The sequence below is a fragment of the Hirundo rustica genome, chromosome 2, assembly GCF_015227805.2.
Source record: "Hirundo rustica isolate bHirRus1 chromosome 2, bHirRus1.pri.v3, whole genome shotgun sequence".
Taxonomy (NCBI): Eukaryota; Metazoa; Chordata; class Aves; order Passeriformes; family Hirundinidae; genus Hirundo; species Hirundo rustica.
In genome coordinates, this window is record NC_053451.1 from 103,921,214 (window position 1) to 103,939,024 (window position 17,811).

At 43.9% G+C, this 17,811-nt stretch overlaps 1 protein-coding gene across 3 annotated transcripts in view; it reads right to left on the reverse strand.

Annotated features, from left to right (window-relative positions):
• BCLAF3 (BCLAF1 and THRAP3 family member 3) overlaps window positions 1-12,876 on the reverse strand; it is a 33,572-nt gene extending 20,696 nt beyond the window's left edge. For 2 of the 3 annotated variants that reach the window (XM_040055728.1, XM_040055725.1), the window contains exons 1-4: window positions 12,809-12,876; window positions 4,339-4,410; window positions 1,779-2,357; window positions 770-1,435 (exon numbers count right to left, since the gene is read on the reverse strand). In XM_040055728.1, coding sequence (XP_039911662.1) covers window positions 770-1,435; window positions 1,779-2,357; window positions 4,339-4,379 — 1,286 coding nt within the window. In that variant the 5' untranslated portion in view covers window positions 4,380-4,410; window positions 12,809-12,876. Of the gene's footprint in view, window positions 1-769; window positions 1,436-1,778; window positions 2,358-4,338; window positions 4,411-12,763; window positions 12,781-12,808 lie in introns of those variants that run through there. The other variant, XM_040055726.1, reaches the window with a different exon arrangement.
• Window positions 12,877-17,811: the final 4,935 nt, after the last annotated feature.

Sequence of the window (17,811 nt, forward strand, 5' to 3'; positions counted from 1 at the left end):
CCAGAAAACCCTGCAAGAACCTATCAAAACCAAGCTGCTTACTCTCTACCATGTATTTATCATCTAAAATCTTATAGTACTGCCACTTTTTCCTTCCACTGCAGCCAGCACTGGGAACGCTAAATGCAAACACAAGTACTACACAGAAGACATTTGTAAGCAGACTATTGCTTTTCAGTTCTGATGCCTGAACAGGTTGCCACTTTGTTATAACAATAAACGACAACTCAGATCTCTCAATTTTGGCAGTTTTACCGAACTTGAGATCTTGAACATCTGAATACGTGCTTGAGATCTTTGTATTTAATGGTTAGCTGATTTTTAGAAAAAAGAAGAGAAGACAGATTAAAAAAATGCCATCGTATTTCAGACGAAAGCACAGGACTAGGTTTTTCTGCACTTGGGTTTTGGTTTTTTGAGGGTTGTGTTTCTAAATAAAAATAACACATTTACTTATGATAACCAACTTTTAACTACAGGTTTGTATAGGTATATCTACTCTTTCTACTTCCTACATCTCCATAAAACGTTGGGGGTTTTTTGGTTGGTTTTATTTCTTGGTCAGTTGGTTTTATTTGTTTATTTTAATAGAGGTTTAGTAGTTAACTTGTCCAGACAGGGCAGGAAAGTTATCATTTTTGAAGAAATAGAACTAAAAAGGTAGAATCATAGTTTGTGCTGGTTACCTCCTAAAGAAACCACGCTTCTCTCCAATATTCATAAACCGTAAAGACAAAGGAAGAAAGCAGAGGTGAAAGAAAACCAATACCTGTACTTGGTCACCATTTTCTTCATATCCACTTTGACTGTGAGATGCTCTTTCATGCAGTTGGCATCTGACATTTTCACATCTGAAACAGTATGACCTGTATCACGCTGGCTATTGGAGGAATCTACATTTTTCCTCAATTCCCCGTCTTTCCTCACTCTTTCATTCAGTTTGTTTTTAAAAGATCTCAGCTCCACATCTGTTTTGGAAGCATTAACACAAGCATTGCAGCCCTTCTTTGAACTGTATTTAACGGGTTCTTCAACATGCCGTTCTTCAGTCCGCCTCGTCCTGCCACCACCAAAGTAATCCAACTCCTTGCTGTTCCGGGCACCCTTGGAAGAGCCGTACTTCTGCTCTTCCTGCTTCACGTACTTCTGAGCTCTGTCGTCTGGAAAAGCCTTTTCCCCTTCCGGATGCCTGCGCCGTTTGTGACTGTACTCATAGGCTATCTTTGCGACAGACCCCCCCAAGTACTCCCTCTCAGCCGACCGGTGGGACTGGGCACCCGGATATCTTTGCTCCTCCTTTTCCTGGCAGGGTGGAAAAGAACGTTCTTGCTTCCACTTGGAATTTCTTGTTACATCTCCACCGTCATACCTCTCCATTTCCTTAGCCCTTTTAGACGCGTGCCCATATTCTCTGTAATCGTGATCTTCAGGATACCTGTGTTGACATAAAGCAATTTACACTTGCACTAGAGAAGAAAGTGAGAACTTATATGTGCAGAATGTTGGACAGCAGAATGCGTGGCAAGTTAACCCATTATCCCTCACGCCAAGGTACAGATGTGCAGGGGCTCTTAAGAGGGAAATATTATCCTTTCATACTCTAGCCAGCAATATGATTTACTTAAAAGACAAATACTTCACTACTACCAGTCGCCCATAATTAAACTACAAAGTGGCCAAGGTGTTTCAAGGTGGATATCTTCAACTATAATGAAAATAGACTTTCACTTGAGGCTTTACACCACAATACCCAGGGTTTAATTATTTTATTCCTATACCTCTTCTGTAAAGAGCTCCTTGCCGTAAATTCATCAGTAACTCTTCTGGGTGACTGACCATACTTCTCTTCATGTAACCTCTGGTGCCTCAAGTCATCTTCATGCCATTTTCTTTCAAGTTTGCATGAAGCCCCTAGCGGTCTATGAAAAGGTTTCATTCCTTTTTCACTTCCAGTGACTTTGTAGGGATCAAACATGTATCTGTCCTCCATTTTGTGCTGGTAAAACGGACGATCATGCTCTTTATAAGGTACTTCCGAGTATTTTGGTGGTAACTGGCATCTCCTATTGCTTTCAGTCCTTTCAGATGAATGTGTTCTGTAGGGCTTATGACTGTAAGCATCTTCCATGGGAATTCTTTTCAGGTTTGGTGAAGGTGACCTACGTTCATATATTCTCTGGTGGTTATTTCCATGAGGTGCAAATCTGGAATTGCTTTGTCCGTACTTTTCATCTTCTGTTCTCCAAGGCATAGACTTTTTTGGGTCCTTACGAAAGCTTTTATATTCACAGTCATAATTAATGTGATCATGCCTTTGCCTATGGTGCTCTGGAATCCTAAAAGCTGGAGATAAGGACCTAAAGCAAAAATAAAAGCCACTTTGAGTAGTTCCATAAAATTGAATCAATTTCTTAAATGAGAACGTCTATTTCCTAAGGAAGTAGAGTTTAGTACATAATTTTAATCAGCTTGTAAAAAAATTAACACCAAGATATCAAAGCGGCATCTTTTTGGCTAAGTACCAGGTTTACTTTTACTCTCTTGAAAGTTTTCATAGTAAAAATACCAACTTGAAATTGTAGTAAGTCAATCATTTTTGTCTCTGAATTTTTTTATTTAAAACTAAAAATAATTTCATATACATGAAGTTTCCGCTACATTGAGAACAACTGTTATACATATTTTCACACTTCTCAAGCATTCCCTATCTATCTTTTTCAGGGTGAAGAGAAAAAAGGGAAGGGAAAAAAGCATATAAAGAAATTTGAAAGGGGAGGAAGGTGCATTTTCAGGTTTTCTTTGCATGCCAAAACAACCTTCAAAACAGAAAGACTGAAACATTACAAAATAATATTTGTCATACAGGTAGGCTTTTTCCTGCAGAAAAAAAACAAGTTTGAGAAAGATGCTTTGGCTTTTTGGATAATTGTATGTACATTTTCACACACGTATACACACACACTTCCACACTTACTGCAGCTTTTGCAATTAAAGATTCAATTGCATCACTCAGCTCTGAGTTCACCTACAGTTACAAAAACAAGGGCAACTTGTTATGAATTTTTAGCCAAAATCTCCTTAAAATAAAGAAAAAACAGCACAGGCCACTAACAAGAACCAGAAAGTAACTCCAGACGTAACAGTTCTGCTTGTATTCAGGTATTCAATGCACACTCTTGCCACGCTCTTTAATAAAAAACATCAAAAAACAAGTTGAAATAAGCCACTTCCTTTGTGCATGTATTGCAAATGAACAGTTTGGCCCAACTATTTACTCCATTTCTGCAAATGAGTTCAAAGTCAGAACCACAGATGTTCCTAAAGCCATACTGGCTGGCTTCCAACAGCACCTACACTGAGGCTGCTGTCCCACGTTGGTCTGGTTCGGGTTTGCATTTTAGTGAGAGCTGGGGCCGCCCTAACTCAAATGACATTCACAGCTATAAATCTAGTATGGACATAGGTAGGACTTCTCTTTTTAAAAACAAAATAAAGAAAAAACACCACACATTTTTCTGAGTTATCCAGACTCCCTTGGTCTTAGTTATCACAACTTAGTCTGTTTCAAAGAGATGCCTAAAACCAGCAGTAATTTCACATTCTCAAAAGCTTGAAAATATATTCAACCCTCCTGGTTTTAGCACCTCAAATATGCACCGCAAGTCAGCAATGAGGCAGGTAACTCACAGCATAAAGTAAGCTGGATGTTATTTTGGTGACAAATGTCAAAGACATGCGCTACTAGGCTAATGTCCAAGGAGAAGGGCAACGACTCCCACATTTCCACATGTTTTCACTCTGTGTTACGCTGCAAGACACGTCTAACTGTGCTAAAGATCAGTTTACAAATCAGCCCCAAACCTCAGTAAGTCTGAGGTGTTTGAGCTAGGAAGCTTTGTTTTAAAAAAACAAAAACAAAACTAACTTTTTTTTTTCAGCAGTTCCTCCCTGTAGGCCAAGAAGCAAAACAGAAGTGAGTTACAGATATTCTGTGTGCAAAGTGGTGCTTGCGTAAAAATAACCTTAACTAATTTGGAGCTTGGATTTTATGCTTAGGGTAGTTGTAAGTCACAGAACACAAAAGAGGAACAAGGTTCTTGGCAGGCTGCAAAAACTGAAGACTTTCAGCTTAAAAAGAAAATCATGAGCTGGGAAAAAAAATTAGTTGTTCAGCTTGTACAATAAACTATAAATTACAAAATACACTTGACAAATTGCAATTCTGCATGTAATTTTCTTTCTTTAATGCAAGTGTTAGGTCTGAGTTATAAATCCTTACGTAGATCTAAATTTCAGAAGACAAGCTGTTTTGTTTGTTTCAGAAGACAAGCTGTTTACCTTGGTTTCCATCGCGGTGATCTTGATCTAGATCTTGTCATCTTCTCTCACGTGTTTAGGAGTTTCTCGAAGCTGTAAAAATTATATAATTTACTAGCCTGATTACAAATTGCAACAGGAAGTTTTTTTTAACAAGTGTAGTCTAAAAGCATCAAAGTTAGGGTGAGGTATGTTTTCAGGATGTTTTAAGTAAAAGGTAAAATTCTAGTACCAATTTTAAGGCAAGCCACCTTTTTTCCTCTAGTTGCTGATCTTAAAACACAGCATATTTTCTTTATAAATATTTAAATATTTGATCATTGTTCCGTTTTTCTCTCCATTTTGTAATGCTGTCTATTCAACCTGCTGTTAAATGCCAATAAACTCACAAGCAAGCTGCAGCAATGAAAAACATATTAGTATGTGTTGAATGCTGTAGATGATAGAGAGAAGAAACAGACAGCTTTAGTTTATAAAGGAAAATGTTTTTGCATCAAGTTATATCCTGAGCTTCATATATACTGAACTTCAAATTTGTCATATACACCAAAAATTTTATATGGTTGCAGACTTCTTGTAAGTTTTAACTACTCAATCAAATCTCTAACTGCTAGGTTATCACATACTCCTTCCAAATCAAACCAGTTACAAAAGACCTTTTTTTTGCATTGTTGTATACTTCACCTGTTAATAATCTACTAACTAGACACACACTAAATATACAATGCATGCACTATGACAAAGTGCTGCTCCTGATTCCTGAAGGTAGCTCCCAGCAACCCTTCTCATAAAAGCTATGAAAGAATACAAAAAAACCCTAGGAACTTTGAAAAACAGTGATGAAAGTACATAGAAACTCCCTAGTAATGTGACTGGTGAATAGGAATTCAATGATTGTTCATTATTTATCAAACACAAAGGATTAAAGCCAAATGAAATTATTGGGTAACCAGTTAAAAACTGAAGTTTGGACCACATACCAATGCCTACAGCTTTAAATGACCACAAAATGCTTTAAAGGCCAGAAATATAGATTCAAAACCAGATCTATCAACAGCTCTAAAGTTAATGAACAACCAACCATTTGAAACTGAAAGAATACACCCAGGTTAATGCCATTCTATATATGCTATGGTATTTTCTGTAATTATTTGTTCAGATACTCAGGGAGACAGAAAACTAGTCTGAGCTAGCAAAGTATGGCCTTTTTGACACTCCCAGTGCTCAAATAATTCCTTTAGCTAGATCTTTTTCCTAATGAACTGAAATTGAAAAGGGAGAAAACCACAAGCTTTAAGGCACTACCTGAAGTAGTGTGCACCCACATGCCTGACCCCCCCAGCCACGCTGGTTGCTCTAACAAAGTATCCCTCCTTGCTATACTTCGGTATGATTTTTTGGTATGATTACCTCATGCCTGAAACAGTAGTATCTTAAGAGAGGAATATACAGCATACTTCTGCTGCCTACCCCACAGGCAAGCTTTAGACAAGCCACCTCCTCAACTAGAAACTGCTCATTAATTTGCACCATAAGCTAACCAGACATTTATTTGCAAGATGTAGCAACAGCTTAAGACTGAAGAAAAACCTCTAGAATTGTGGGGTTTTGCCACACAATGAATCTGTTCATGTAACAAAACATGAAGTTCTAATTGTTGCAAGGGATAGTGACGCAAAAAGAATCCAACCCCAAAGTACCCCAAGGACAAGATAAAGCATTTGTCCTCTGAACTCTCATATATGAAGTTATCACTGCCTCTTACATCCTAAAGACAAGTATCTGAGGACTGCATAGCATGAACTGACTTCAGGCCCTTTTCTTACTTGAAGGTCATACTAGCCAAAGTTAGATATGATGCTCCCATGCCAGTATTCATTATTTTTCAAAGAAAAGTAATACTGTGATCAAAACAGTTTCCTATATTTCACCCATAAAAACACACCTTACAAAACAAACCAAACAAATCCCACCAAAACAAACCAAAAAAATTCCCTGGGTAACACATTTCAAAATATGGTGCATGTCCCACAAGCTTCAAAGATTCACTACCACCATCTCTCCTGGTAAACTTTTAAAGGTGACAGTGTTTACATGGTGATCAAATTCTTTCTTCCCACCTTCCCTTCTGTTCCGAACTTTATTCCTAATTTTCAAATGAGTAAGTAAACACCAAAAAGACAAAAGCACCATTAAACTCCACCCAACCATCTGTACAGAACTTGATCTGCCACACTGATAAAGCTAGAAACTGAGCATACATAATGACCAATTCCTTATTCTTTCCAAGACTGGCTAAACAATCATACCCAAAAGCGTGAGAAAGACTGTGACACCACGATCTTGCCTTAGGATAAGGAGGACTGCTGTAATTTCCAATGATGACATTCTTTTTGTTTAGTGGAAAGAAGTGCTCATCTAACACACCTCCTTAAAAATGACCCACGCAATATGATTTCCTCACAGAGAAACTCACCATATTAAGGCAGCAAACGCTCCCCCCCAACAAGACTCCCATTGTAACACCAGAATCGCAAATTAATCTATACAGAACTTGTAAACATTGCTAATCCAGGTTTAAGTCACCTCAACTAGACCAGCAATATGGTTCCATACTAAAAGCAAGCTTTTTGTAGGATGTTGTCAGGTAGCGAGCCTGTCTGTAGCAGAATTACTTGAACCAAGTGAAGGCCCTGTGCCAAGTTTCCTCCATGTCCTCATTGAAGATGACAGAAGATAGGTAGCTGTAAAAGTAAAAGTCCTTTATTGCATTGCTAAAACCAGCTTCATAAAAGCAAAATTGTTATAGTCCATGCCAGTATGCAGGAAGCCTTCTAACATAAAGTCCCTAAGTGCCAAGCAGAAGCAGCAGCGACAGCACCCGTAATCTGTTCCGTGAGCGTTTTATCAGGAGCAGCCGCAGAAGCAGCAGCAACAGCAGCATTCGTGATGGTGTTCCGTGTGCCTGGTAGCATTCTCAAAGCAGTGCATTTTATTCTATTTTTAGCCAATCAGGCTTAAGCACGAATTTTCTACAATCTTGCTGGACCTATCCTAAGACTGATGTTCAACAGTATTCATAATTTCATGCACAAATTCTATGTATAAAACTCTGTCTGTACTATCTAGGAATGTTTAGCAATGCTACATTGTTTTCCTTATGTCTAGAGCTTAACTAACTTAGCAAAAGGCAATGCCACTGAACTTTAAACTAGGTTTTAGGCCCTTTTCTTACTAACCAATTCAGTCTCTTATTTGCTTAAGGCACTTTAAAAATTCTCTACTTATTTAAAACTAAACTTGCATTTCTACCTCATTTCTGTGTGGATTTATATATTTTAGTTTCTCTGAAGGTTCTAATTCAGCCCTCGCATTTCTGGACATCCCTGGGCCTGTGTGGATGGGGCCCAGAGGGATTTTACATCCCGACAGCCCTACAGTTTCCAAGTCAGGTATCCAGATGTTTCTGAAAAGACAGGTCATGATGGAGCAGAGGTGCCAGGACCTGGCTGCTCTGGGCTCTGAATTTCTCCAAGATGTTCTGCTGTACTTTGGGAGACACTCCATGCCACTATGAAAACAGGAGGAGCTATTTTTTTTTTTTTTAACTACTCAGCATTATTAGGTTCAGAGTGCTGCTTGTGTTTGTTACATTGCAACAATAAGTGACTCATTGGAAGAGTTATCAGTAACTGTGCTTAGATAGTTTTTAAATATTAATGGGACTCCTACCTTTTATTTTCTTTCCCTTGACTTTTGGAACAGGACTCAGACAACTTGCCTCTTGGGAGAAATCACCTTGGGAGAAATCAAGCCTGCTACCAGCTCTCCTTTGATTCCACCCTTGGGATATTAGTGTTTTGACAAGTACGGAATTCTTTTACAAACCTGAAAGGAGTATCCTGAGACAAGGAACTCAAAAGTGGCCAGAAATTATATGGGATGTGCCAACTAAAACACGTGTTCTTTCAGAAAGGCTATAAATTTTTAACAACTTGCTCTCCTGAACAGAGCAATCTTCTATCTCTTGACTTTCTCCAGCATGAAACAAGAAATCACAAATTACTACAATCATCTAGCTGCACAGAAGGTAACTGGAGCTCTTTCTAATGCAAAGAGCCCAAAATCAGCAAGCCCCAACCAGCTAAAACTCTGCAGGTAACAGCACAGACCAAGTGGAAGCAGCTAACTCTCCTGGAACAGACTATAAATGTGTGGACGTTTTACAGGACTTTTTGGTGCCCTCCATCATCTCATGGAACAGCTCATGGAAGAAACCCTATTCAGGGCACACAAATACTAGTAGTGCTTATCACCGGGGAGCTGCTCTTCAAAGCTTTCCACCTACAGTAAGGGAGAAGTCATGCCCCACCCCTTCTGGAGGGATTGCCTGACCACCACCACAAACCCTGCAGAGGAGAGAGGGACAACCAGGCCTCACAGGCTAGGTCCCACTGCTGACAGGAAGACTGACACTGACTCTTGCTGTAAAAACTACCCACATCACTATTCTCTCTTTCCCTTCACCCAAAAAAGATCATGAGCAGCTCCAAGCTTTCCACTGACTGCCTTCTAGGTGGGGATCAATCGGAAGCTGCAAGAGACATGCCAAAGTCTGTACTGCTGCAGCATCTGTCAAGAAAGAAAAACCAGGAATTGAGACTCTCAGTACCAGGACAACTTGGTATTTGACAGAAATACAATCAAATTAAAAGCTCAGCTGCAATCCAGACTTCAAGTGTGGGGGGTTTTTGTTTGGTTTGGTCTGCAATACAGAAAGTCATTTACACCATCGTTAAATGGAAAGCATAGAATCGGTAACTCCTCCACTACGTAGGTTATAAGAGCTGATTCAAAGGCTGTCCCATACAGTGCCCACTCCAGCCACTGTCCAAGCAGAACACAAGCCTGACATGTTCTTGCCCATTCATCTTCGAGGCAAACCTTATCACCTCCAACCCTGAATGCTAAGGAAAAAGTATAAAAGCAGAGAAACATCTCCCAGCAAACCAGTCTCAATGTTTCTGAACCTGCAACAGGATTTCTGTAGTCAATGATTCCTAGACAGGCTTCAGTACCATCTCCACTGCTAACTCAGCTCTGCCAGCACACAGAGGTGACTCCTATCTCAAGGCACACCACCTCAGGGAAGGACATGTGTGACAGCTTTGAACGCTGTAAGCTAGAACTGCTAAGTCAAGATTAAGTCAAGGGCACACACCCGGCTGAGATAAATGAAAATTGGCTGAGGGATTTCTAAACCATTCCCTCTTTTTGACAACACAGCAGGTAACAGATCAATGCAAATGACTGAGAGCCAAATTTCTATCCTCAGTTCTCTCACAGGTCTCTGATATTCATTAATGGCTCTTTATAATTACAGATCCCTTTTCCTGGGCTTTTATCACTCTTGGAGCACCTTCCACATCTCCAAGGATATGTTTTGAATCTCTACAATATTTTGTGGCAGGTCTGAGGCCACTGCAGTCTCACAGCCTAAATCCTCACCACCATCATCACCAGAGAGATAATCCTTATTTTCCCCCCCTCCATTTTTCATGCCATGCTATATCTAAGAAATTTCCAGATCTGGTCCACAGCACCTCGCCAGGCAGCTGAGGCAGAGCAGCTGGGAATGGAGGGCAGCAATGGCAGGAGGCAGCAGCACTCTCCTGCTGAATGTGTCAGCCCTCAAGGAGAGCAGCTCCGATGCTGCTGTTTATCTGATGAGAGGCAGGGCCTCCCTAGCAGCAGCAGCATGCCTTTAACCTACCCAAACCACATGGCTTTAGAAGTTGTCCTCCTACTCAGCTCCATCCTTTTTCTTTGGCACAAGCTGGGGAAGGCAGGCCTTACACAGGTTGTATCCCAATGCCCAAGGCTGTTAACAACCAGCCCTCATGCTCGTGAGGCACCTGCGCCATGCAGGGGCAGCACGTGGGGATCGCTGTGCTCTGCTTGCTACACAAACAGAGACGAAAAAATGACTGTTCCCCCTTACACTCACAGTAGGACGAACATCTACTGCAGGAAGTACAGGCCTAGCTCAAGCATACAGAATTTCTTAGCAGACCACCCAACAAATTCTGAGTAATTGCTTGAAACACAGAGAAAATATTCCCCCGTGCCTGCATATTTGAGCAAAGGAGCAAAAATAACTGAGCAGGTCTACAGAGCATATAACTTTTCAGTGAGTTCTCATTTAAAACTGACCCATTTAATCACACTAATTAGCAGGCAATGCCTCACCTTTGCAAATGAACAGATTAGAATACCAACTTGGAAAGACTGAGCAGGATAAATCTGTATCACATAATAAATAAGGTATTTTACTCTCACACTTCTTTTTTTACACAACGAAAATCCAACCCATAAATATATTAGTGAGCTATTTCTACAATGTGTTGAATTAGAGGCCTTTAACACCAGTTCAGTACAGAGCTTGACGTGTTACAGCACCATACCCAGCCACATCTGCCAACCACTTTCTAAGGGGACACCAGAAGCATGTTAAAACAGCTTGTGTCAGTCCTAGAGATAGACCATAACAATTTCCTGCCTCCTGAAAGCTCTCCAAAACATACAAACCACGATGGAAACCTCTGCTTTTTCACGCTGGTGTCACAAAACCACCAGAAAACCAAAATAAGACCCTTAATTATTCAGAACTAGTGGTGCTGCAGAGCGGCATTGCCAGGAGGCTGGGAAGTCCAGGCTGCCTTCCCCAGTCACACCACAGAAATGCATCTTTGCTGGAAGACTCTGGCACGTTTCCTTCCTTTCTTCCCTGCAGACAGCAAGCACCTGCTGCCACCTGAGAGGAAAAGCAAACCCAACTGTGTGCAGCCACATCCCTCACCAGCTTGCCTGCAACACCAACCCAGCCTATGTTACCTCCTGACAGGTGAACACCCACAAGCCAAGACAGCACCAAAATCAAGCCCATCTTGTCCCAGCACAGGCGCACGGAGAGTTGGTTTGATGACTCTTACAAAAGCAGTGGCAGAAATACCAGTTCTTTTGCTGAAGGCAGATGTGGAGGAGTGCACGGACACTCAAGATAGACAGCGGTTTATCAGGATAACAGGGTGTGTCACTAAAGGAAGTTAATTAATTTCATTTCACCTCATCAACACCAATATTAAAAACAAAACAAAACAAAAAAAAAAAATCAGAAAAATCCTCAAATGGTAAGACAATCATCTGTGTTCTCTGCCCCTCTCTGCCCAGACCTGTGTCAGGCCGCCACAACACCTTCACCAAAGATCCTTCCATGCCTTTTGCATATTTCTTCCCTTCCCTTCCTGGCATCCTCTTCCCTGTTCTTCCTCCAGCCATCCACACCCAGCAAGACTTTCACAGAAGATTCACCTTTCCTTGAGGTCCACAAACACATAAAGTAAGCAGGTAATTAAAATCTCCCAGCAATTTGAGCAGCCTTTGTTTTAAACCCTTATAACTCAGGAATCTAAGCTATATTAATAAGTGACTTGGGGCATTTAAGAATGGCAGTAGAAATTAGGTGTTGCTAGGTGGAGTTGAGCCAAGTGAGGAGTCTGCTATCACCAGCTCCTTACGAGACATTACCACCCACTCAGATGTGTATGAAAAAATTGCGCATAATCAACTAAATCACTTAAGTCTCAAAAACCCCACAGATTTCTTCAAATCGGCACCAATTCATCTTCCTTTGGCTTGACTCAACGGGGAAAATACATGAAGCCAAATCAAAGACGTACTGAAACTGAGTTACAGAAGATCTGAATCGTTCTAAGTTTTTATAAAGACTTTAACTGGTGCGGTTCTGCATATGACAACGTATAAATTACCGGAAACAGGGACTGTTGGTATTTATGCACTGCTCACCTCTAAGGTGTCCTTACAGTAACAGTGAGCAGCCACCTCAGCTCTGCGGTGCTGCTGGCCCCGAGGGTTCACAGCAACACGAGTGTTCTGGAACAGTCACGACTCGGGGGCACGGCCGAGGCGACTCGGGTGTGCGCCCCTGCCCTACGCTTTGTTCCGGGCCCTCCCAAACCTCCCGACGGCCCCGCACCGCGGCACACACGCTCTGTCCATACACGCACACACGCGGGACGAGGCGGCTCCGGGTGCCGCAGCTCCGGGCTACCTCGCCGCCAGCAGACCCAGGATGGGCGCAGCACAATCCCCGCCGAGCTCCCGTCCCCGCAGCTCCGCTGCCACCGGTCGGCAGCGCCCGAGGCAGAGCGGGGAGCGCGGGCAGCAACTGCACTCACCGCCCCCGGGCCGGGCCGGGCCGGGCCGACCGCCGGCCCTCGGTGGGCGCGGCGGAGGGTGACCGAGCCCCGAGTACCCCGGCCCGCTCCCTGCCGGCGCGCAGGCGGCGCTGGCGGGGACAATGACCGCGGCAGCCCCGGCTCCCCCTGCCCGCGGCACCGGCCCCCGCCCCCTCGCCGGGCCTCACCAGGCCCCGCCGCGGCCGCGGTGCCGCCGCCGGCCCAGCACTCACCGCCTGCGGCGCCGCTCCCGCCGCTCCTCCGGCCGCCGCCGCTCCGCCCCGAGCAGGGGCCCGGCCAGCCGGCGGGGCGGGTCCCGGCGGCCGCGCCGGCCGCGGCTGCTTCGCACGGGCGCGGCGGAGAGAAAGGGCGGGCGGGGGGCGGCCCGGAAGGGGAGGGACGGGCGGGGCCGGGCGGGGGCGGCTCCGGCACCGCCCCCCGACCGCCCCTCTCGGACCGAGGACCCTTATCCGGAGCCCCGGGGCGCCGCTGTGAGCCGGGCTTTGCTGCTCGGGGTGGGCACCGGGGAGCTGCGTCCCGGCCGCTGGTTCCCGGCCGCGGTAGCGCAGAGGACGGGGTGCGCTGGCACTTCTCGGGTGTTGAATTCTGGGCAGCCTCTCGCCTGCAGTGCCCTGTGGGAAGCAGAGCCCTTCCGTGACACGGGCAGCCAGGAGGGTCAGCCGTGTCCTGGGGGCATCAGGGACAGCATCGCCAGCCGGGAGAGGGAGGGGATTGTCCCGCTCTGCTCTGCACTGGGGCGGCCTCGCCTTGAGTGCTGCGGGCAGTTTTGGGCGCCACAGTATTAGAAAGATATAAAGCCACTAGAGAGTGTCCAGAGGAGGCCTAGGAAGATGTCAAAGGGTCAAGAGGAGAAACTGTTTAAGAAGTGGCTGAGTCACTTGTCTAGTTCAGCCTGGAGTTAACCTCGTTGTGGTCTACAACTTCCTCGTGAAGGGGAAGTGGAGGGGCAGGCACTGATCTTTCTGTGGTAACCAGTGACAGGACCCTAGGAAATGGCCTGAAGTTGTGTCAGGAGAGGTTTAGGTTGGGTATCAGGAAAAGGTTCTTAACCCAGAGGGTGTTTGGGCACTGAACAGGCTGCCCAGGGAAGTGACCACAGCACCAAACCTGACAGAGTTCAGGAAGTGTGTGAACAATCTCTCAGGCACATGGTGTGGTTGTTTGGGCTGTCCTATACAGGGCTAAGACTCAATTCTTCTGGGTCCCTTCCAGCTCAGAGTATTCTGTGGTTCTGGGACACTTCTCCGTGCCCCTTGGGCCCAGGGAGCAGCCAGCAGCTCCTGTGCAGGGCCAGGGATGGCCGGAGAGGGGCAGTCCCCAGGGACCTGGGTTAGAGGGGCAGGCATCTCAGTCCTGGCCCTTTCACTGGTCTGGGCTGCACTGTAGTAGGTCAGGCAGGAAAGGTTGGACCAAAGCCTCCACAAGCCAGACAGGTCCAGCCCTGCAGCTGCACCCACCGTGGCGCTGCCCCCAGCCCGCAGGTGAGGCAGCCGTGGCTCTGTCCCTCCTGTGAGGGTCGAGGCGCCTCGCAAGGTGTCAGGTAGTGCTCTCCAAGACTTTCTGCAAGTTCCTGGGGTTCCCGTCAGAACAAGCACTACAGGATGGCAGCACTCTCGTGCCTGGGATCGGATCAGTCCCAGTGGTGTGAAGACTCTTTAGGCTGCTGGGATGCATTAATTCCCTCGATTGCCAGTCCTGATAGCCAGCAGGCCCAGCAGGTTTGGTGTCAGTTTTTCCTTCGGGAGCTATAAACAACATAATCACATGCTGAACATACTGTAACCCTTTCAAAACAAAGTATGTTCTTATGGCTAAAAACCACTCAGAAATAGATTTATAGGTCACACAAAACCAAGGAGACACTGATGGTATCTAGATCGCATTGGCATCTGAGGCTGTTGGTCAAGGATTTGAATATTACTTTGGTGCATTTTCAGATCAACTCATTAATATAAATTTGATTCAGCACAGATGCAGGTACACAATTTTGTTTCAGCCAAGGCATGGTTTTGGTGCTTGGTTGGTTTTGTATTTTTACAGCAGCTAAAGGAAGAGGGGTGATACCTGATACAGTATCATTACAACTGCAAAGGCAGGCGACACCTGATCTGGTGCAAAGCTTACCAAGTTAACCTTGTCAACATATTTTTTTTAAAACAATTTAATTTAAGGGGGAAAAAAAACAAAGAAAAAAAAAAAGAAAAAAAAAAAATAACCAGACTCATCACTCTGTGTTACACAGTCTTGACATTTTTGATCCAGCTGAGGGCCATAGTGTTGAATGCACTCTGTCATCAAGCCATGGCCTAAACAGGGTGAAGTTATATTCACTGAACAGAGAGTGGAAAGGAAGGGTTTCTTACTTTTGGCTCCCTTAAAGGGATGGTCTCAGTTTCCTTATGTTCTGAAGACCAGTGTGAGCTGCCAACTTTGGCTGTTCTTTGGACTTTTAGCTGCTGACATTTTGCTGTCCTCCTTTATAGGTGTCCTAGGGTAACTTTATGATGCCTGTATCCCCAATCGTCTGTTCTGTTTGTGCTGAATATTGAGTCCTGTGCCTTTAAGACTGGTTCTAAGAGCAAGGAGAAGCGCGGAGTTTGTTTTGAGAAAACTGCCCGACTCCTCCACATTCTTCTGCGGACGGGGTGTTTGGCGGAGGCTTGGAGAGACTGCAGGACAGAGATTTTTTTCTTTGCTTTTAGTTCGTTTCAGCTAGCTAGGGCAGAGAATTTCCCTGGACTGTTTTTTTCCTTTTTCTTGGAACTGTTTAAACCTGCTCTGGACAGAAAACCCAGGGGAGCACTGGGGGCTGCACCTGCGGCCCACCGGGGCCTGGACCTCGGCATTTTCCAGCAGCGCCGGAGGGACTGGGACTGAGGAGACGCTGAGAGAGAGCCGAGCTCCACCCACGGCAAGGACTTTCTCAATTTGCCATCTCACTTCAGAAGGAGAGGTTTTATTGTTTCATACTATTCATTCTTTATACTTGTATGCACTTCATTTGTTTAGTAAAATAGTTTTTTCCACTTTTCTCCAAAGAGGGTTTTGGGTTTTTTTTTTCCCGGACCGGTTGGAGGGAGGGGCCACGTGGGTTTGCTTCCTTAGAGGGATCCTATACAGGGGTTTTCTCCCAAATTTGTCCCAAACCAGGACAATAGGACAGATCTTTCAGCAGTGCATTATCTTCCATTTTCTGTCTTCTCAAGCCTGGGGGCTGTATGTGGGACTGAAGGATCCCTTGTCACAGCTATCAATCCATTTGCTGTTCTTGTCTGCAGGATCCTGCTCAGTTCTCTGTGGACTCAAATGCAAGGAACATCACATTACTGCTGTATAAAAGAATTTCCTGCATTCACCAAAACACTTTGAAATTCTCACATAAAATTTTAAGATTATTTTTAAATTTAGCTGTAGTATTTCCCCAATTAAAATGGACTGCAGAAGATTTACTGACCCACAGGGCACAGAATTACAGTGCAAACTGCACCAAACAACACTTGCTTCCTCTTTGCTGTGCTGGAATTTTTGTTAATAGAAGCTCAGGATGAGAACTGGCTCAGTGACCTTTAGATGGAGAAAGTAAGACTGAAGCAGAGAGATGCCACTGATCTGCAGTTTGCCAAAAAACCTGGTCCAGCCTGGGTAGCTCAGCCAGATAAGGGGCAGTCCTGGTTTGACATAAATGGCAATATGTGGGATAATCACTGTATAGGCAGCCACCCTTTCATTATCAAGATTCAGAATGTTGAGTTAACACTAAAAAAGATTTGGTTTTATTCCCCGCTTCAGGTGTTGTAATGTTTTGCCTGACCTCTTCATGTAGGGGGCTACCTCTGCACTGAGATGTAAAACTAAGCAGACTTCAAACAAAAACTGAGCTCTCAGTACAGACAGCCTGCCTCTGTGTGCGTAGGGTAAACTTCTACATGACATAAATTATCGAATTTCATTATCAGTCTCTTTACTTGACGTTGCATCAGATGGCCTTGATCCAACATATATTTATGGATAGCAGGATGGATACTATCCTGATAGATAGTGAGCACACAAGGATCTCTGTGGTTAGGACCACGTAGTCTAAGTAAAAAACAACTTACACTTACTTTACAAGTTAAATTAATATTTAAATCAGTGTCTATTAGTAGCTCCACAGAATCATTATTCTCCACCTCTAAATTGGGAAGGCTATTCTATTGCACAAGACTTGGCAATTACTGCTTATTAAGACTAATTATTTTAATCTATTTCCATGTTTTATTTCTAATTAAGTATCATTAGAACAGAGAATATCTTTCATATTCCTTTAATGCTTAATTTAGTAAACATTCCCTTTGGAAAGAGCACAACTGTGGTTTGCATGCTAAATACTTGGAAATGATGAACGGAAGTTACCTAAAATTCAAAAGGAGGAACTAGCCCTTGACAGATCTTATGGATCTGTTCTTTCAAGGAGGCATTTCATTTTCCACATAAAATGCTACTCTTGACACTGACCTTTGCTGAACCATATTATGCTAATTAAAAAAAAAAATTCCTTGATTGTTTAGCAAGGTCAGGCACAGAAGCAGGCAGAGAACAAGGAATGTGCTCTGCAGGCTGTGCTGGAGAGCATCACCTGGCCTTTCCTGCAATGCCAGGGCTGACCACCACAGCAGCTGCTGCTGAGCACCTGCTCTCCACTGAGGTGAACCAGATAATTGACATTGAAGTCTTGTTGTAGGAGCAGTTTGGCTTGGTTGTCATACACAATTTGTTTTGGTGTCTGCAGACAGAGCCTGAAGATGGTGATAGTTAAAAGGGAAGAAGCATCTTGGAACAGTGAGAGAGGGTCTGGTGAACACCCACAAGATGATCTTGATTCACCGTCAAGAACTGCTGTCCAAAGTTAAATCATGGTTTTACCAGGCAACCTCTCACAATACCTAAGGGGAAACATTTTCTTTTGTACCTCGCTATCTTGTTATGCCTCCTGATTAGGTTTGCGTGGCTTCATTAACTTGGATCTCTACTTTTGAAGGAGTTTCACATTCATGCTTTCTTCTTCCACCTCTCACCCCTCCCTACCCCTTAGTGCAATCAGATACTTTTTTATCAAAATGCTTTCACCAAACCACAAAGTGCGTTTACTGTTATGAAATGAGAGTGAGCTGCTTATTTCTTTGCAGGCATGTTGGTCATTTGCTTCTTCTAATAAAAAAAATTCTATCATTCAGTG